Source organism: Physeter macrocephalus, chromosome 2 (genome assembly GCF_002837175.3).
Source record: "Physeter macrocephalus isolate SW-GA chromosome 2, ASM283717v5, whole genome shotgun sequence".
Taxonomy (NCBI): Eukaryota; Metazoa; Chordata; class Mammalia; order Artiodactyla; family Physeteridae; genus Physeter; species Physeter macrocephalus.
The window spans coordinates 106,786,520-106,808,809 of NC_041215.1; the positions used below are offsets into that span (position 1 = coordinate 106,786,520).

The 22,290-nt window shown below is 37.5% G+C and overlaps 1 protein-coding gene and 1 non-coding gene across 4 annotated transcripts in view; both read left to right on the plus strand.

The window, feature by feature from the left end:
• Positions 1–22,290, plus strand: part of NBEAL1 (neurobeachin like 1) — a 181,364-nt gene that overhangs the window by 111,131 nt on the left and 47,943 nt on the right. For all 3 annotated transcript variants that reach the window (XM_055089508.1, XM_024124568.3, XM_024124569.3), the window contains 5 exons: positions 7,690–7,847; positions 9,998–10,122; positions 12,877–13,003; positions 18,738–18,886; positions 19,504–19,637. In XM_055089508.1, coding sequence (XP_054945483.1) covers positions 7,690–7,847; positions 9,998–10,122; positions 12,877–13,003; positions 18,738–18,886; positions 19,504–19,637 — 693 coding nt within the window. The remainder of the gene's footprint in view (positions 1–7,689; positions 7,848–9,997; positions 10,123–12,876; positions 13,004–18,737; positions 18,887–19,503; positions 19,638–22,290) is intronic.
• On the plus strand, positions 11,577–11,649 carry TRNAK-UUU (transfer RNA lysine (anticodon UUU)). The gene has a single exon. It is a non-coding gene; the product is annotated as a tRNA-Lys (tRNA).

The window sequence follows — 22,290 nt, forward strand, 5'->3', positions numbered from 1 at the left end:
GTGTTTCTCTGTCTTCTCATTTTGCTTAACTTACTGTGTTTGGGGTCTCCTTTTCACAGGCTGCAGGTTCGTAGTTTCCGTTGTTTTTGGTGTCTGTCCCCAGTGGCTAAGGTTGGTTCAGTGTGTTGTGTAGGCTTCCTGGTTGAGGGGACTAGTTCCTGTGTTCTGGTGGATGAGGCTGGATCTTGTCTTTCTGGTGGACAGGTCCACGTCTGGTGCTGTGTTTTGGGGTGTCTGTGGTCTTATTATGATTTTAGGCAGCCTCCCTGGTAATGGATGGGGTTGTGTTCCTGTCTGGCTAGTTGTTTGGATAGGGCGTCCAGCACTGTAGCTTGCTGGTCGTTGAGTGGAGCTGGGTCTTGGCATTGAGATGAGATCTCTGGGAGATTTTTGCTGTTTGGTATTACGTGGAGCTGGGAGGTCTCTTGTGGACCAGTGTCCTCAGCTTGGCTCTCCCACCTCAGTGGCACAGCCCTGACGCCTGGCTGGAGCACCAAGAGCCTGTCCTCCACACGGCTCAGAATAAGAGGGAGGAAAAAAAGAAGGAAAGAAAGAAGATAAAATAAAGTAAAGTTATTAAAATAAAAAATAATTAAGAAAAAAAATTTTTTAAGTAATAAAAAAAAAAAGAAAACCGGACATACAGACCCCTAGGACAAATGGTAAAAGCAAAGCCATACAGACAAAATCACACACAGAAGCATACACATACACACTCACAAAAAGAGAAAAATTTGGAAAAATATATATATCGTTGCTCCCAAAGTCCACCTCCTCAATTTGGGATGATTCGTTGTCTCTTCAGGTATTCCACAGATGCAGGGTACATCACGTTGATTGTGGAGATTTAATCCGCTGCTCCTGAGGCTGCTGGGAGAAATTTCCCTTTCTCTTCTTTGTTCGCACAGCTCCTGGGGTTCAGTTTTGGATTTGGCCCCTCCTCTGCATGTAGGTCGCCTGAGGGTGTCTGTTCTTCGCTCAGACAGGACGGGGTTAAAGGAGCCGCTTATTCAGGGGCTCTGGCTCCCTCAGGCTGGGGGGAGGGAGGGGTACGGATGCGGGTCGAGCCTGCGGCGGCAGAGGCCAGCGTGACGTTGCAGCAGCCTGAGGTGCGCTGTGCGTTCTCCCGGGGAAGTTGTGCCTGGATCACGGGACCCTGGTAGTGGTGGGCTGCACAGGCTCCTGGGAGGGGAGGTGTAGATAGTGACCTGTGCTTGCACACAGGCTTCTTGGTGGCGGCAGCAGCAGCCTTAGCATCCCATGCCTGTCTCTGGGGTCCACTCTGATAGCTGCGGCTCACGCCCATCTCTGGAGCTCCTTTAAGTGGCACTCTTAATCCCCTCTCCTCGTGCACCAGGAAACAAAGGGGTAAGAAAAAGTCTCTTGCCTCTTTGGCAGCTCCAGACATTTTCCCGGACTCCCTCCCGGGCAGCTGTGGTGCACTAGCCCCCTTCAGGCTGTGTTTACACAGCCAACCCCAGTCCTCTCCCTGGGATCTGACCTCCGAAGCCTGAGCCTCAGCTCCCAGCCCCCAACAAGCCTCTCGGGCTGGTGAGTGCTGGTCGGCACCGATCCTCTGTGTGGGAATCTCTCCGCTTTGCCCTCCGTACCCCTGTTTCTGCGCTCTCCTCCATGGCTCCAAAGCTTCACCCCTCCAACACCTGCAGTCTCTGCCCGCCCTAATGTGTGGAAACCTTTCCTCCTTCACAGCTCCCTCCCACTGGTGCAGTTCCCATCCCTATTCTTTTGTCTTTGTTTTTTCTTTTTCCTCTTGCCCTACCCGGGTACGTGGGGAGTTTCTTGCCTTTGGGGAGGTCTGAGGTCTTCTGCCAGCGTTCAGTAGGTGTTCTGTAGTTGTTCCACATGTAGATGTATTTCTGATGTATTTGTGGGGAGGAAGGTGATTCCGCATCTTACTCTTCCGCCATCTTGAAGCTCCTCCAAGTTGTATTCACTCTGGCCCGCGGTCCCAAGGACTGTCGTGACTTTGGCTGGTGGGGCCCCTCCAGAGCCGGCAGCCTCAGTGAGGCTGCCCTCCCCTCGGGCTCCTGGGCACTTCAGTCCAAACAGTATTTCTTATTGTTTGTCTGAAAATTATTTGAGAATTGGAAGAAAAACAGATAAGTAACAACTTAAAAATTAATATCAAAATGTTCTGTACATAGTGATTATGTAAAAAGTCTATCAAGCTGATAGTAGATATCTTTAAGGAGGCTGAGTATATATCAGTGCTTAGAGGGAAATTTATAACACAAAGTACTTATTAATTTGAGACCTTTCTTCTTTTTTAGTATAAGTTCATTCTACCCTAAGGAACTTGAAAAAGTAAACTAAATTACATTAGTTTGGTTTTTTTTTTTTTTTTTTTTTTTGGCCATGCCACGCGGCTTGTGGGATCTTAGTTCCCCGACCAGGGATTGAACCTGAGCCACCACGGTGAAAGTGCCGAGTCCTAACCACTGGACTGCCAGGGAATTCCCTACATTAGTTTTTAAATAAGAAATTATTAAAGAGCAGAAATCAATGGAATTGAAAGCAGAAAAACAGTAGAGAAAATCAATGAAACCAAAACCTACTTAAGATATCAATAAAATTTATAAACTTCTAGCCAAATTGAGGGAAAAAAAGTGAAAAATTACTCATACCAGAAATGAATCACCACTGACTTCACAGACATCAACATGATAATAAGGGACTACTACAGGCTAATCTGTGCACATAAATAAGATGATTTAGATGAAATGGATCAATTTCTTGACAACTACAAATTTCCCAAACTAATTCAATAATAAGTAGATAACCTGGATAGTTCTCTGTTAAAGAAATTGAATTTATAGTTAAATACCTTCGAAAAGGGAAAACTCTAGGCCCAGATGGTTTCAGTGGCAAATTTTACCAAATGTTTAACGGAGAAATTACACCAATTCCTCACAATCTCTTCAGAAAATTGAAAAGTGGCATAACTTCCCAACTCATTATATGAGGCAATATTACCCTCATATTGAAACCATACATAAACAGTGCAAGAAGACTAAAGACCAGTATCCCTTGGGAACATAGGTGCAAACCAAATCTAGCAATGTATTAAAAAAAAATACATCACAACCAGGTAGAGTGTCTGTTGGGAATGCAAGGCTGGTTCAACATTTGATGATCAGTTAATAATCAGTCACATTAATAGACTTATCAAGAAAAAGTACATGATCATATCAGTAGATGCAGAAAAAGCATTTGAGAAAATTCAACATCCATTTATGATCAAAGTTTTTAGTAAACTAGGATTAGAAGGGAATACCTAAATCTCTACCAAAATCGTACAGCTAGCTTCATATTTAATGGTGAAAAACTGAGTGCTTTCCCCATAAAATAGAGACTAGGGTGGAATGTTCACTTTCACTCTTCTTAGTCACTGTTGTACTATAAGACATAGCAAATGCAATAAGGATAGAAAAAGAAAAAAGACATTTATATTGGGAAGGAAGAAATAAAACTATTTGCAGATCACATAATTATCTGTGTAGAAAATCCTAAGGAATCTATCAGAAATCTCCTGTAATTAATGAATTTAGCAACATTGCAGGACACAATGTCAATACACAAAATTTAATCATATTTCTATATACTAGCAACGAGCAATTGGAAACTGCAATTTAAAAAAATACTATTTACAATAGGTCTAAAAAGAATGAGGTACTTAGATATCAATCTAACAAAATATGTATAGAATCTATATGCTAAAAACTACAGAACACAGATGAAACAAATTAGAGAAGACCAAATAAAAACACGTTTATTCCATAACTTAGGTATAAAAAGAAACATTTGTAATCCACCACTACTAATATTTTGGTATATTATCCTTCCTGTATTTTTATGTATATATTTGGTTTAACCAAAATGGTAGTTTCATTTGCTACTACTTTCTTAAAATGTATTGTGACATTTTTCCATGCCATTATATGACTGTCTAATATTCCATTACATTATGTATTAGAAGATTTAAACTTATTTCCCCGTTTTAGACCTAATTTACCAGTTTCTTCTTTATTATAAATAGTATCGATCGTCTCTGTAGTCATTTTTTTATGCTTATCCAGAATGACTTCCCTAGAGTAAGTGGAATTACCGGTATGGAGCAATTATGATAATAATTACTGTTATATTGCCCTCAAAGATGTTCTACCAATTACTATACCAACCAGCATTTTCCCTGTAACTTCACCCTTAGCTTTTCTAGAAAAACCTAATTTGAGACTATCCTTATGGGGGGCGCAGGCAGGATAGCGGGCAGCACTGAAGTCCTGGGTAGCCGGGGTGGCAGGGGTGGCCGGGCGGCCCCCGCAGCGCGGATGCTGCCGCCGCTGCAAACGACGGAGCTTTGCGTGTCGCGCCGGCACAGCACTCTTCGGGGCCGGGCGGACACCCCGCGTCCATGGCCAAAGGGCCAGGAAGCTGGCCACACGTATTCGCCCTAAGCGTGCCTTTCCCGTCTACCTTGGAGGCGGAGATTGCCCGTGGGTCCCTGGCCCCAGGTGCCTAACTGCACCAAGGGGCGGTTGGGAAGGAGCTCATAGCGGCAGCGTCCTGGTGGTCCGCTGGAGAGCTGGATTCCCGCCTTCTCCGAATTTCCATCGTCAACTTTCTTGACCAGCTTTCTCTGGTGATACGGACCATGCAGCTCTTTGGGCCCCCTGTTGCCCACTAAGCCAGGGCTAGAGAAAGGGGTTAAGGTCTAAACTTGTGTCCCTTCCTAGACAGTGCATCCCTCCTAGGGCAGTGATTCCTGCAGTAGTTGCCACTTTACTATGGGGGCCTCATCTTTTGCCTCTACTGGCCCTTGGGTGCTGAGGGTTCGCTTGCTTTGTTTGGTGCTTAAATGTTTCTTAACTACTGAAAATAAAACTGAGCTACGATGTAATGTCTGACTTTATTTTCCACTATAGCTCCTTTAAATATTCTTGCCTTTGTCCTTAGATTGGAGGGGAGGTTCTGTGATTCAGATACTCAAGTAGTACAGCGTAATTGAAGACAGTTTAAGAAATGGAAGAGGATAGGTCCTGTCATTCAGTATTAACTACTGTCCACATTTTGGAATATTTTCTTAGTTTTATAGTTGTATTTATGTAGTAAATATGTAACAGTAATAATTTTTACAATTTTAACATTTTTCCTGATATTTTTCATCTAACATGAACCTTTTTCTAAAAATTCTTCAAAAGCATTATTGAATGGATGCATAAAAGATACATTATTGAATGTTTAAATTCTTTTCAATTTTTGCCATATTATAGGTATGATTCAGTGGAATGCTTGTATATAGAGCTTTGCCTGAGTGATTGTTTTCTTAAGATAGACTACAAGAGGTAGAATTGGTTAAATATTTAAAGCTCTCAATCTGCAGTGTGTGAAATTGCTCTCCAAACTGTACAGAAAATGTACCCTCCCACCAGATTGCTGGTTTCCCACATCCCAGTCACTACTGGGTCTCCTCAGTAAAATTTTTTTAAAAACTGGGTTTGTATGACAAGAGCAAACAACTGAGAAACACTCGAAGAGGAGCTTTATGGCTTTCTGGCCTTGTCTCAGATCAATGAAGAAAAACTGCTAGGACAGTCATTTAGGCCTTTGGTTAGGAGGAGTTAGCTTCCTGTAAAAGGTGTTGTATCCTGCAGCCTTTCTAAACTCACTTATTGTAGTAGCTCTTTGGTAGATGCCGTTGGATTTTCATCATTGGTGATCACGTTTTCTCAGAATAAAGGCAGTTTTGCTTCTTCTTTTAAAAAAAAAAAGAAAAGAATATCCTTATGAGGACTTCCCTGGTGGCGCAGTGGTTAAGAATCCGCCTGCCAATGCAGGGGACATGAGTTCGATCCCTGGTCCGGGAAGATCCCACATGCCATGCACCAACTATGCCCGTGCGCCACAACTACTGAGCCTGCACTCTAGAGCCCACGAGCCACAACTACTGAGCCCGCGTGCCACAACTACTGAAGCCCATGCACCTAGAGCCCATGCTTTACAACAAGAGAAGCCACCGCAACGAAGAGTAACCCCCGCTCGCCACAACTAGAGAAAGCCTGCGTGCAGCAAACGAAGACCCAACACAACCAAAAAAAAAAAAAAAAAAATCCTTATGTGCTTGAACTTCAAAACTGTGAAATTGATGTTTAATTATCATGGAGCTCTCATGACTTCTTCAGTTGTCTCAGCAATGATCTGTTTTAAATATTCGATAACACTATCTCCCAAATCATTGATTTCCTACAAATATAGTAGTAATTACAGTAACAATTATAATAATAACTATAATTTATTGAGAGCTTGCTACTTTTCTGGCACTATATTAAGCACATTAAATCTTAATCTTTATGATGACAATTACTGTCAGCCCCATCTTACAGGTGATGGTACTGAGCTTCAGAGAATTAAGTACCTAAGATTTGTACCCAGGTCTAGTTCCAAAGCTTATAGACACACACTGCTGTGCTGCCTCTTTAAAAGATGTCTTTTTTTTTTTTTGGCTGTGTTGGGTCTTCATAGCTGTGCGTGGGCTTTCTCTAGTTGTTGTGAGCGGGGGCTACTCTTCGTTGTGGTACCTGGGCTTTTCACTGCAGTGGCTTCTCTTGTTGCAGTGCATGGGATCTAGGTGCACGGGCTTCAGTAGTTGCAGCATGTGGGCTCAGTAGTTGCAGTACGTGGGCTCAGTAGTTGCGGCAGGGCTCGTAGGGCACGCAGGCTTCCGTAGTTGTGGCACATGGGCTCCAGAGTGCAGGCTCGGTAGTTGTGGCTCACAGGCTTAGTTGCTCTGTGGCATGTGGGATCTTCCTGGGTCAGGGACCAAACCCATGTCCCCTGCATTGGCAGGTGGATTCTTAACCACTGCGCCACCAGGGAAGTCCCTAAAAGGTGTCTTTTTAATTCATGTCTTTAACTGTTCATTTTAATGTGATTCAGTGTTATTTGTTAGAAACAAGTTAAATACTATTTTAGTTCCTAATATTTCCTAATAAATGAATGTCAGTGTGAGTTAGATAAGCCAGGCTTACCTCTTGTCTTTTTGAAAACTTAAAAATTTTAATTTCAGGGCTTAGAGTTATATCTTGGTAGAACTTATTATCAGAATCTGTTTTATCCTGAAAACTGGAATAGGTATGTGAATTCATTTGCTAGCTAGGATGCTGTTCAGAGAGTAGCACTCTTAAGTGATGGAATTTTTCATTGTGAGAGATTTGCCCCTATAGATTTCTTTTGTCTTTGGCATTGCCTTTCAGGCCATCAACAGTAGAGTAGAATGTGGTTACTCTTCCTTTTACTTTATTTAAACTTGAGTCACATTCCAGATGCCTTATAAATCAAAAGATCTCAAAAGAAAATCATTTTACTTGATGGTGTAAGGTTAATAATTCTGAGATTTAAAATCCTATGTTGAGAGACTTTACATTTTTGAAGTTCTTCACATGTTTATTGTTGGTTAGTTGTTTTCTTAAGTTTTAAAAAATACAAGTAGATTATAGCTAGAATTATATTAAAGAAATGATTCTAATGGAATAAGAAAATCCTGTTGGTTACCAGCTTCTTTCTTTCATTGCTTGATTTTATTGGGTCAGATGTTTAAAATTGTGGCATTAAAATTTAAATATACCTCTAAATATATGATTCAGTGCTATTATTTATTGCTGTTTCTTTCAGGAGTTTTTTGTGGAGCCATTTAATCGAAAAGCACGCCAAGAGAACTTGAGGTATAATAATATGCTTAAACAACTTAGCAGTCCACAGTTAGCCACTCTGAGACGCTGGAAGGCAATAAAGCTTTATCTTACATGTGAAAGGGGACCTTGGGCTGAAAGGTAGGAGTGTCTATCATTCATTAAATACCCTTTTTTCTTTAGAACTCTGATCTAGAACTTTATGAATCAGTGACCTCTCCAATCCAATTTTTAAAATGTTCAATTTTTAAAAGCTTACTTTTAATTAATTTGCTTGCCTTTTATGGATTATAAGTTCAGTATGTGTAGAGCTTTGTGTGTATACGTTTTTTCACCATGGAGTTATTTCCTTTTCTCTTACCCTGTGACATAGAATTTGTTTTGATTCCATTTACTTCTGTCTTCCTGACACCACCTCTTTGAGCTAGGGTTAGTGACAATGTGTGTTTGAATATTTTACAATTTCTTTATTTGATCCTAAGTCACTTCTGTTTTGCTGAATTATATTTTATACACACACACATTTTTTAACAGCCCTTTTTTATTGTGGTAAAATACACTTAATATAAAATTTGCTATTTTAACCGTTTTAAAATGTACAATTTAGTGGCATTAAGGACATTCCTAATGTTGTGTAATAATCGCCACTGTCCAGCTTCAGAACATTTTCATCACCTGAAAAAGAAACCCTGGACCCATTAAGCAGTCACTAGCTATTATCCCTTCCCCCGACCCCTGGCAACCACCAATCAGCTCTCTGTCTCTATGGATTTGCCTCTTCTGGGTATTTCATATAAATGAAGTCATTCAGTATGTGGCCTTTTGTGCCTAGCTTCTTTCATTTAGCTTAGTGTTTTCACTGTGTTGTAGCATGTATCATTACTTTCTTTCCTTTTTACGGCTGAATAATATTCCATTGTGTGGAATGGATGATGGACATCGGGTTGTTTTCCTTGTGGCTGTTGTGAATAGTATTGCTGTAAACATCTGTGGATAAGTGTTTGTTTCAACACCTGTTTCTAATTCTCTTGGTTATATGCTGGAAGAATTACTGGGTCATATGGTAATTCTGTGTTCAACTTACTGAGGAATTGCCAAACGGTTTTTTTTTTTTTTTTTTTTTTTTTTTTTGCGGTACGCGGGCCTCTCACTGTTGTGGCCTCTCCCGTTGTGGAGCACAGGCTCCGGATGCGCAGGCTCTGGCTCACGGGCCTAGCCGCTCCGCGGCATGTGGGATCTTCCCGGACCAGGGCACGAACCCGTATCCCCTGCATCGGCAAGCGGACTCTCAACCACTGTGCCACCAGGGAAGCCCTGACAAACGGTTTTTAACAGCAGCTGCATCATTTTACATTCCTATCAGCAATGTTTGAGGGTTTCAGTTTCTCCACAATGTTACCAAGACTTGTCTTTTTTTTTTTTTTAATTATGGTCATCCTAGTGGGTGTGCAGTGGTATCTTATGATTTCATTGCAATTCCCTAATGACTAATGACATTGAGTATTTTTTCAGGTACTTGTTGGCCATTTGTATATCTTCTTTAAAGAAATGTCTATTCAAGTCTTTTGCCCATTTTTAAATTGGATTGTTTGACTTTTTGTGGTTGAACTGTAAGGCTTTTTTTTTCAATAATAGACTCTTATTGGATATATTGTCTATAAATATGTAGTTTGTCTTTTCACTTTCTCCATAGTGGCCTTTGATGCACAAAAGCTTTGAATTTTGAAGTCCAGTTTATCTCTTTCTTTCTTTTGTTGCTTATGTTATTGATGTCTTATCTAAGAAACCATTCCCAAATCCAAGGTCATGAAGACTTACTCCTATTGTTTCCTCTAAGAGCTTTAACTCTTATCTTTAGATCTTTGATCCATTTGCAATTATATTATCTTTTTTTGTAGTAAAATTATTATTTTATTTTGAAAACTGTATTTGGAATAAACTCCTAAATAGCTAGTTAAGAACTTCCTTGTAACAGTGAAAGAGTAAAATATATCAAGCTGTAAGTCTGAAGATTTATGTTCAAATCTTATTCCTGTACCTGTAAATCACGTGGCATCTTAGGCAAATAATTTAGCCTGTCTTAGATTTCTCAGGTATAAACTGTTGATATGCATAATAACATTGGTTTTTTTCTCGGGGTTGTTTGGGTCAAATGAGATAAGGAATGTGAATGTTTTTATAATATGGTGCCAAAAAAATGTAAAGTACCCGATACTTACTCTATTTCAATCAACCAGTCTTTGTAATTTTAAGCTAAATAGTTTTATTTGTTTACTTATGAATATTCGTAGGAAACAAAATCCACTTCACTGGAAGCTAGCTAATGTAGAAAATTATTCCCGCATGAGACTTAAATTGGTGCCAAATTATAACTTCAAAACCCATGATGAAGCTAGTGCTTTGAGAGATAATCTAGGTGAGTTTCAATGGCTGTTTAATTATTTATTGAAGATAATGAGGGTGTTGGTGGGGATTGGTTATTGTTTTCATTGTTTCAAAATTATTTACTCTGAGAGATGGGTGACATTTTATAATTGATATTTAAGTGGTTGTATACGTTGCCTTTGGCCTAAATCTAAAATGACTTCCTATTTCAATTGGTTGCAGTTTTTCAAAGAAAAACGTAATTTAAACTCATAAAATTATACTGTAGTTGATGTGAAATGTATCGTCTCTATCTCCAATATGGTATATGGTATAGTAAAACATGGTCCTTTAACCTTAGCCTTTTTCTTACCAAAACTGAGTTGTTGTTGTTTTTTGTTTTTTGGGTTTTTTTTTGCGGTTCGCGGGCCTCTCACTGTTGTGGCCTCTCCAGTTGCGGAGCACAGGCTCCGGACGCGCGCAGCCTCAGCGGCCATGGCTCACGGGCCCAGCTGCTCCGCGGCATGTGGGATCTTCCTGGACCGGGGCACGAACCCGTGTCGCCTGCATCGGCAGGCAGACTCTCAACCACTGCACCACCAGGGAAGCCCCAAAACTGAGTTTAATGTTAAATATATTCAATATTTAGCATTCTTAGCAGCTCTTTAGGCCTTTCTTCTATGACCTGTTCTTCTTATAGAACTCCAGACATTTAGTATCTAGATGGGCCAATGCCCTTTTTCTAGAAAAAAGTGCTTAAAAATGCATAGCCTTGCAGTATATCAAAAGAGATTTTAAAGAGTTTCTAATATTCTTATGAAGCCCTTCCTTTATAGCCATCTGACTGGGCATCTGTGCACCTTATGTTTAGTGACTAAGTTATAGATGAAATGAGTACCAGTTTTTTAATCTTACTTTTTAAAATTGCCTTAATATATTGGCCAGTACAGTAAATGCCATAAAATTGAGAGCTATGATGCCTGCCATTTAGTCTTATATTTTGAAATAGATCAGACACAGTAAGTGATTTCCCTTAAAGTAAAATAACGGCCTTGTCCATGGTACAAAGAGTGTCTTATAAGGGAATGGTCAGTGCATATAGCTTGTCCTCCCAGTATATGTCCTGAGACTATTATACTTTCTCTACCTCTTAAAATTTTATACTTATCACGCAGAAAACATCTTTTGGTGAATGACTTCAATTTAGTAATATTTAAGGAAGAGTTTTCTCTATTTTTCTTCATTTTTGCCAATAAATCCCACTCCAGGAAATTCCCTGTCCCTTTTCCTCCTTCTTCAACCGTCTTACACATGTATACAGGTATAATTTTATGTTTCTTCTTCTTGGTCTCAGTTGTTTTAAGTCCAGGAAAACCGGTGTCCTTTCTCTTTTTCCATCTCTGTTCCTTTCTTTACCTAGTTTTCAAAATTATCCCAAGTATAATGATAATAATAAAATTGTACAGAAGAAAAAAATCATACATTTCAAAGTGAAATTGGGGGAATTCCCTGGCAGTCCAGTGGTTAGGACTCCGCACTTTTATTGCCGAGGGCCCGGGTTCGATCCCTGGTCAGGGAGCTGAGATTCCACAAGCCGCACCGCCTGGCTAAATAAATGAATGAATGAATGTAAGTAAGTAAGTGAAATTGGTAATACTATAAAACCAGTGGCCTCAGTCTTTAAAACTCTTTAAAGTTCCTTGAAGTTTACTTCAGAATTAACTGCAGAATGTTTTACCTGCTCCATATATTTGTTTATAAGTATTTTCATTAGTATTTTTCTACTTGTGTCAGATTATCTAGACTTGTATGTGATCAAAGCAGATTTATAAAAGAGAAATGCAGCTGTACATTAGGTTAATTCATTTTGTATGTCAGAGCAAGGATACCATTTGAGAAATTAAGGGAGGTTTTGTCATCTTTACAGTGTTTTGTTATTTAACATGAATTATTTTTATACACATGAAATGTCTTTATTCATAGTTAAACATATAAATTTTTTCCAGTCCTACCTACACATTATGCATATATTTTTATTGCTATTCTTATGCCACCAGATAATTGAGAGATGAATGTGCAATAAGAATAGCTACCATTTATTTATTTTATGTGTGATGTGATGTATCTCCATTTCACAGTTGCAAAAACAGATTCAGAGGGGTCATATGGTTAATAAATGGCAGAAGAGAATTTGAATTTAGGTTTACCATTTCACAGCCCATCTTCTTTCCATTACACTAACTCTGCCTTCTTACATTACTGCATAGTTCATGACATTTGTTGCATATATATGTATCAGAATTATCTATTAAATTCCATGCACTCCAGAAAGGAACACTTCAGCTTTTGGTCTTTGTATTATCTTGCAGTTAAAAATAATTTGTCACATTCTTTCTTAATATTTCTGTAGTACAAATGCACAGTAAAAATAATTCCATTGAATTAATATAGTGAGAATAATTCTTTAACTTACTTAGTGGTATGCTTTAGAAGTAAATATGATTAAAGAGATTACTTGGCTGTTTCTGAAACATAAATAATACCATCATTAAAGATAAATACCATCTTTTAAAACATTTATTCCTTGTATTGTATGTATAATAATTTTAAAAAATCACAGTCAAGCAGCATAGATAACTCTAAATCATGTATAAAAACTTCTCTTTAGTAAGTCACTTATCTTAGAAAATTTCAAGTACCTTCTTTACTTATAATACACGTTATTCATATAATTAACAGAAATTACAAAAGGACTGTGATATGATTTTCCTACTTTGTGTTTAACAAACATTTTATGTTTAAACAGGTATCCAGCACTCACAGCCTTCCAGTGATTCACTGCTTTTGGAAGTAGTGAAACAAGTAAAAGTTAGTGATATGGAGGAGGATAAATTAGATGTTCCTGAAGAGGAAATAACAGCCAGAGTAAATATGTATGTATAAGTACTTGAAAGAATTTAAAATTATTTTATTCTGAGAAATGGGATTGTAAAATTGTGGAAAATATTTGCTTGAAATTCTAATACTATGCATTCCCAGAATCCAACAATTGATACTATATATCAGCTGTTAGGAGTCTATTAGTGTTAACTGAAGCTATTGAAGAAGGCTTCTTAGGACTGGGTTAATTTGGAGCTGGACCTTGAAACTGGAAAATATTTTGAGCCAAATGATAATGAAAATGTATCAAATTTATGGGATACAGCTGAGGTATTTATCTGGAAAGTACAGTGTGAAATGTAAACTTTTAAGCAAAAGGAAGAAATTATAAAGATAAAAGCAGAAGTCCATGAAAGATTAAACCAAAAAACAAAAAGAAAGATCAAAGAAAACAAAAGTTTGGTATTAAAAATCAGATAACCAAACAATAAACCTCCAGCCAGATTGGTTAGGAAATAAAGACAACATAAACTACCAGTATCAGGAATGAAAGAGGAGATAACATTACAAATACTAAAATGATTGAAAAGAAATACATTAAAATAATTAAAAGGAAATGATAGTGACTTCCCTGGTGGTCCAGTGGGTAAGACTCCACACTCCCAATGCAGGGTGCCTGGATTTGATCCCTGGTCGGGGAACTAGATCCCGCATGCATGCCGCAACTATAAGAGTTTGCATGCCACAACTTAAGAGTCCACATGCCGCAACTAAGTCCGCATTCTGCAACTAAAAGATCCCGCATGCCGCAACTAAAGATCCTGCATGCCTCGATGAAAATCCCGTGTGCAGCAACTAAGACCCAGCGCAGCCTACACAAATAAATATTTTTTTAAAAATTCCAGACATCATTAAAAAATGGCAACTTTATGCCAATAAATTTGACAATTTTAAATGAAACGGACAAATTCCTTGAAAGATATAAATTATCAAACCTCTCCCAGGAAAAAATAGCCTTAAGTATATTTAAAAATTTTGAATTTGTAGTTTAAAAACTTCCCCTAAACAAATATAAAACATATTCATTTTCTCATCTCTCCTTTGTGTTATTATTAACATACGTATTAAACCTGTATATGTTTTAAGTCCAACAGTACAGTTTAATGCAGTTACTGTTTTATGCACTTGTCTTTAAATCAGTTAAGAGAAGAAAAAACTATGTAATTATTCTTTCCTTTATATTTCCCTGCATATTTACCTACTTATACACTTCATTTCTTGGTGTACATTCAGATTACCATCTGGTGCCATTTCCTTTTAAGCCTGAAGGACTTCCTTTAGTATTCCTTGTAAGGAAGGTCTGTAAGCCACAAATTCTGTTAGTCTTTTGTTATCTGTGGAGATTTTTATTTTGTCTTCATTTTTGACTACTTTTCAAAAAATTGAGATATATTTTTTGAAAATTGAGATTCACTTAACGTAAAATTCACTATATTAGAGTGCACAGTTCAGTGGTTTTTTAGTATATTCACAGAGTTGTGCAACATCACCACTATCTAGTCCAAGAACATTTCCATCACCCCAAAAGGAGATCTTATACCTTTCAACAGTCAGTCCCAATTTTCTCTCCTCACATCCTCTAGCAACCACTAATTGGCTTTCTTTCTCTATGGATTTGCCTATTTTGAACATTTCATGTATTTCATTCAATATGCTGTTTTTTGTGTCTGGCTTTTTTCATTCAGTTTAATGTTTCCATCCATTTGTTTTTATGGCTGAATAGTATTCCATTATATGGATATACAGTTTTTGTTTATCCGTTCAGTACTTGATGGACATTTATGTAGTTTCTATTTTTTTTTGGCTATTATGAATAATACTGCCTTGAATATTCATGTACACATTTTTGTATCAACTTATGTTTTCATTTATCTTGGGTATAAAAAATAACTAGGAGTGGATTTGCTGATCATTTGTTAATTCTATGTTTAACCTTTTGAGGAATTGTGAAACTTTTCATAATGACTGTACCATTTTACATTCCCTCAGCAATGTATGAAAGTTCTAATTTATCCAAATCTACCCCAACTTCTATTATTCTCTGTTGTTGTTTTTTTTTTAATTTATGATACCATCCTAGAGTGTTAGAGGTGGTATCTTGTGATTTTAATTTGCATTTCCCTAATGACTAATGATGCTGAACATCTTTTTATGTATTTGTTGGCCATTTATATGTCTTTTTTGGAGAAATCTTTACACAGATCCTTTGCCTATTTTTTAATTGGGTTGTCTTTTATTTATTGAGTTGTAAGTATTCTTTACATATTTTAGCAAAAAGTCCCTTACTAGATACAGGATTTACAAAAAAGTTCTTCCACTGAATTGTTTTTTTTTATTTTCTGTTGGTATCTTTTGATGTACAAAAATTTTTAATTTTGATGAATTTCCTTTCATCTATTTTTTTCTAAGAGTTTTATATTTTATCTCTTATGTTAGGTCTTTGACCCTTTTTTTTTTTTTTTTTTTTTTTCCCCAGTATGCGGGCCTCTCACTGTTGTGGCCTCTCCCGTTGCGGAGCACAGGCTCTGGACGCATAGGCTCAGTGGCCATGGCTCACGGGCCCAGCCTCTCCGTGGCATGTGGGATCTTCCCGGACCGGGGCACGAACCCGTGTCCCCTGCATTGGCAGGCGGATTCTTAACCACTGCGCCACCAGGGAAGCCCAAGGGAAGCCCCATTTTGAGTTAACTTTTGTATGTGGTGTGATGTAGGGGTCCATATTAATTCTTTCGCATGTGACTCTAGTTGCCCCAGCACCATTGCTTTTTCTTTTGAAGATAGTTTTGCCAGATATAGAATTCTTGATTGACAGTTTTTTCCTTTCACCATTTTGAGTATGTCTTTCCACTACCTTCTGGTTTTCACTACCTTTTGTTTCTGATGAGAACTGTGCTATTAACCTTTTTTATTGTGTCCTGTATTGTGATGCTTTTAGGTTATTCTTTTTGTCCTTGGCTTTTAGTACCTTGGCTTTAGGACCATGTATGGATATCTTTGTGTTTATCTTGCTTGGAGTTCATTGAGCTTCTTGATGTGTAGATTAATTTTTCTCATATTTGAGAAGTTGCCAGCATTATTTTTTTCAAATATATTTTGGCCCTTTTTCTCTGTTCTCTCCTTCTGGGTCTCCCTTTGCACATATGTTGTTTTGCTTGATGGTGACCCTTTGAGGTTCTTTCATTCTGCTTGATTCTTTTTTCTTTGTGTTCTTCAGATTGGACAGTTTCTTTTGATCTATCTTCAAGAGCCCTGCTACTTTCTCCTGCAAGTTCAAATATGCTGTTGAGTCCTTCTGGTGAATTTTTTGTTCAGTTATTGTGCTTTTCAATTTCAGAATTTCTCGTTTGGTTCCTTTTTAAAATATATATATAATTTCTATCTCTGTATCAATAATACTCTATTTGACTAGGCTTTTATGCCATAATGCACTTTGGTTCTTTAAACATAGTTTCCTTTAGTTCTTATCATGTATTTTTATGATAGCTACCTTGAAGTCTTTGTCTACTAAGTTGAACATCTGAGGTCCCCCAGAGACAGTTTCTTTTTACTGCTTTTGAGTTTATGGCCCATATTTTCCTGTTTCTTCCTATGTCTCATAATTTTTGTGAAAACCATACATTTTAGATAAATTATAGCCACTTTGGTTTCTAATCTCCCTTGATGCTGGTTGTTGTTGTTGTATTTTTGTTTGTTTAGTGACTTTTCTAGATTAAGTCTGTGGAGTCTGTTTTACCTGCAGTGAATGCCACTGATAACTGTACTTACTGGGTTTTTGTTTTGTTTTGTTTTATTTTTAAAGCCTTGCTTACTAGGGGTTGCCCCTGGGTCAGCATAGCTTAGTGGTCAGCCAGTGATTAGTTTGTTTTTTGTGTTTAAACCCCTTGATCAGTATGACTGCCACTCTTTGCCAGTGGATCTGTATGTGGTTTAGAGAATGCATTCAAATTTGATGATTTACACATCTACTCAGACTTTTGTTATGATTGTAAAGCCTCACATTCAGCCAAGAATGAGTAGCTAAGTCTCAAGTATATAATTTATTCTGGACATCACTTTGTTTAGGTTATAAACAACACATGGCAAATATTTCTCAGAACTTATTTTAACACTATAAATTGACCAGGTTCATGGGACTTCCCTGGTGGCACAGTGGTTAAGAATCCACCTGCCAATGCAGGGGACACGGGTTCGATCCCTGGTCTGGGAAGATGCCACATGTCGTGGAGCAGCTAAGCCCGTGTGCCACAGCTACTGAGCCTGCGCTCTAGAGCTCGCGAGCCACAACTGCTGAGCCCGCGTGCCACAACTACTGAAGCCCGCGCGCCTAGTGTCTGTGCTCCACAACAAGAGAAGCCACCGCAATGAGAAGCCCACACACTGCAACGAAGAGTAGCCTCCTCTTGCCGCAACTAGAGAAAGCCCATGCACAGCAACGAAGACCCAATGCAGCCAAAAATAAATGAATAAATAAATTTATTTTAAAAAAATTGACCAGGTTCAATAATATCCTTTGTTGGCATAAGCAGGTTTTTTGTTAATATAATTTCAGTAATTTTTAAATATGTCCTTGATTATTTTCAGGGAACTGGATGGGGTAGTTATCTAGGGAGCTATCTTTGGTTTTGGTAGATTTTTTTAGTCAGCCTTTTAATGGGATTTTATTTTCTTTCTTCAAGGACTAGTGAATTCAGTGGATGTCAGTCTCATTCATTTTCAAATGAAAAGCCAAAACTCTTTGTTTCATAGAATAGAAATAACCTTCAGACTATTTACTCTCTCAGGTCACTTATTTCTCCGTTTCATCACTGTGAATATTGGAATTTCACTATTTAGGAAAACATTCTCTGTTTTTTATTTTAAGTTTAGCTTTAATGGTTGCAATATTCCCAGTTAGGTTGGTGATACTTGTAGAGCTTCTCATCGAAATCCATTGGACAAGATTAGATTTAGTCATTGCTATCCTGGAAATGAGGCAAATGTGCAATATCTAGGACCAGAGAGCAGTTGTCTTGAAGGATATACTTGACTAACATTCCATGAGTCATAGGAGTTCTCATTTCTGTACTTGGCAGTTAAAAGTCACCTAGGCCACCAGAAGACTGTCCCTTCCCAGTTATTTCCTCCAAAAAACATAATTGATAACAGTCCTCCAAATATGAGATGACTTCACTTTAAGTATGGTGTGGCAATCGTGGCTCCTAGTATTATCTCCATTTACACTATCAGGGGATGCTATGATGATGATGCTCTAGCTTTTGTTGCTCTTGAAACATCTCATTTTACAGTTTAAGAATCAATCATAATTCTTCTAATAATTATTTATGAAACACCACTAATGATACAGTCCTTAATTCACAGATTCATTTATTCCCTGGGTCAATTCATATCTGCCAAGTATAACTAAAAAACATGACCAGTATTGCTGCATGTTTGAACCATCCTCTACCAGTAGTACTGAAGATTCACTATATTTTGTTTTAATGGGTCATATACAATTGAAATGTAAAACATATGTTTTTTGAAACTGAGTTATTGGGTAATAAGTATATTTGGACATATTTAAGTAATTTAATATGCAAGTGGAATGGTTTTTGTAGAAAATTCAAGTACTCTTTCTTGGATAGTGATTTTACAGACATGAGATTCGTATTTGAATTGATGTTCTTTTCCATTTACACAGAATACATTGTTGGATGTTTTTTGTTTGGTTGCTTTTTGTTTTTACAGCGATGAGAAAGAAGAACAGGATCAAAAAGAAAAATTGGTGTTGTCGGAAGACTGTGAACTCATTACAATAATTGCCATAATTCCTGGCAGATTAGAAATCACTACTCAACACATTTACTTCTATGATGGCAGCATTGAAAAAGAGGACGGTGAGGAGTTCTGGGGGAATAATTTCTGTTGTTCAATAGTTAAGTATCCAGTTTATCAATCATTAATGAGAAGAAAGCGATAAGGTGGGACTGTAGAATTGTAGTCTACCATGTAAAAGGAGACATGGAAAGTCAGTATGGAGTTAAATTTATAATCAACAATGTAATGAAGGGAATGCTTCCTTTTTATTATCAATGTTTTTGAAGAGGTTTGGCTAGAGGGGATTGCTATAAACTTAAGTTATAAAATACAGTTTTACTTTTATTTATATGTACACTTGTTCCTAGAGGCTTTTCATCTAATCCTTTACCTGAAAATAAAAAGATATTTAAATCTAAGCTGCCAACATAAAGAGAAAAGGAAAACTGTTTCTAAGATATAATATTCAGAGTTATTCTCTATTCCAATGGAGAGGATGTAGAAAAGCTATAAAATTTTAAAATAGTCTTAAAAGAAACAATTTAAACATCCAATAAATTTAACAAATGGTTTTCATCATACAGAAACTGAATTCCTTTTCCGTAGTGCTACTTTTGTCAGGAACTAGGAGATATTTTCTGCATAGCATGAGTAACTTTTTATGGTACCCCAGTCACAAGATTGTTTCTGTTTTCAGGAGTAGGCTTTGATTTCAAGTGGCCTCACTCTCAAGTTCGAGAGATTCACCTACGACGGTACAACTTAAGGAGGTCAGCCCTTGAGATTTTTCATGTTGACCAATCCAACTACTTTCTCAATTTCAAAAAAGAGGTATGTAAGATGCTACCTTTCTGGAAGCCCCAGACTGTTAACTTGAAATTATTTTCCAACTAGTGAGCTGTAATGAAACTTCACAACTCTACTCTTTCATTGAGTCAAAATATATATTAGAGAAAAAAAAATACATACCTTTGGGACTAAGCAGTATATGCATTTTTGTTGGAATTTATATGCAAGTGTTTGGAGGATATTTGTTTTCAGTTTTTATATATAGGTAGATAAAGAAGTCAATAGACTATTGAGTGTCAGCTAATAGGTGTCTCACAGTATCCAGTTGTGAAATAATATGCAATATATATGATATAACTGGATTTATGAAATTAGGTTGGGTTCAGTTCAACAATAGTGGAGCCTGTGTAATCAGGAAGAATAATGGAACATGTTTTTCTAGGAATAGAGTAAATTCTTAAATAGTGTAATTGGTTAAGAGATTGCCACTGAAGCCAGGTTACCTGGATCCAAGATCATTCCACCACTAGCTCAGTAACCTTTTACCCGTTACTTGCCCCCAGCCTTCCTTCCCTCTGTCATATACTTGAGGTCAGACTTGTATCACAGTCTGATAGCTCTCTCCACCTTGCCGAGCTTTCTCTCCATTTTCTCTCACTGTCATCTCTCCTAATAAAATCCTGCATGTTCAGTTCTGTCTTAGCATTTGCTTCTCAGATAGATGACCTGGATTAGCATAGTCAATAACTAAGTTTCTGTTCATTTGTGAGTTCCAGGTTTATTTGTAGATGATTTGATTCAAACATTTAAAGAGCATTTTTCTATTTTTACAAAAAGATAATTTTTTACTATTAAAAATAAATTTTCCCCCATAGGAAAATACAATGTATGTGTTTTTTAGAAAGCTATTTTATGTAAGTAAACCAAGCACACTCCTATTGAATACTATGTTTTTGTAAACAGTCTTTTGTTTGTTTGTTTGTTTTTAGACCTAGTGGTATGTCTTTATTTTGTTCCATTTATTTAATTCATTCTTTTGGTGGATTCGGGGCATAATAAGTTCGATTCTAATTGGCAGATATAAGATGCTAGAAGGGTATCCAGGGAGAAATGACAGATATTTCCAGTTGGAAATATAAGTGTAAGGTAGACGTTAGGGTGGTAAATATAGATCTGGAATCAGGAGCATATGGGTAACAGATGAAATTATGACAGAAAATAATATCACCTCATGAGCAGAACCGAACAAGAAAAGGAGTAGATGATGGTGGACCCCATTGTCAGTTTAAGGAGAAGGTAAAGGAAAAGGAGTTGGTGAGAGACTGAGAAGGATGATCAGAGAGTGATGTAAGACCTGGAGAGTAGTGTCCTGGATGATACGTAGGGGAGAGTTTTAGGGGTTGATCAGTAGGGTCTAATGACATGTATCAATAGAATGAAGCCCAAAACAGATCATCGAATTAGAAAATGAGGTCAACTGCACTGACACAGTTCATCCAGATTGCTATGACAAAATTACCATAGACTGGATGGCTTAAACAACAAATACTTATTTCTCTTAGTTCTGGACTGAAAGCTGGAAGTTCAAGAGCAGGATTCCATTGCAGTAAGGTTCTTGGTGAACACCTTCTTCCTGGTTAACAGATGCAGTATCCTTACATGGTGGGCAGAGAGGGAGAAGGAGAGAGAGGATGAGAGAGAGAGAAAGAGCTAGCTCTCTGGTCTCTTTTTTTTTTTAATTTTTTTTTTTTTTTTTTTTTTTTTTTTTTTTTTGAATTTTTGAATTTTATTTTATTTACTTTTTTATACAGCAAGTCCTTATTAGTCATCAATTTTATACACATTAGTATATACATGTCAATCCCAATCGCCCAATTCATCACACCACCATCCCCACCCCACTGCAGCTTTCCCCCCTTGGTGTCCATACGTTTGTTCTCTACATCTGTGTCTCAACTTCTGCACTGCAAACCAGTTCATCTGTACCATTTTTCTAGGTTCCACGTATACGTGTTAATATACGATACTTGTTTTTCTGACTTACTTCACTCTGTATGACAGTCTCTAGATCCATCCACGTCTCTACAAATCACACAATTTCTTTCCTTTTTATGGCTGAGTAATATTCCATTGCATATATGTACCACATTTTCTTTATTCATTCATCTGTCAATGGACATTTAGGTTGCTTCCATGACCTGGCTATTGTAAATAGTGCTGCAATGAACATTGGGGTGCATGGGTCTTTTTGAATTATGGTTTTCTCTGGGTATATTCCCAGTAGTGGGATTGCTGGGTCATATGGTAATTCTATTTTTATTTTTTTAAGGAACCTGTTTACTGTTCTCCATAGTGGCTGTGTCAATTTACATTCCCACCAACAGTGTGAGAGGGTTCCCGTTTCTCCATACACTCTCCAGCATTTGTTGTTTGTAGATTTTCTGATGATGCCCATTCTAACTGGTGTGAGGTGATACCTCATTGTAGTTTTGATTTGCATTTCTCTAATAATTAGTGATGTTGAGCAGCTTTTCATGTGCTTCTTGGCCATCTGTATGTCTTCTTTGGAGAAATGTCTATTTAGGTCTTCTGCCCATTGTTGGATTGGGTTGTTTATTTTTTTAATATTGAGCTGCATGAGCTGTTTATATATTTGGCAGATTAATCCTTTGTCCGTTGATTTGTTTGCAAATAT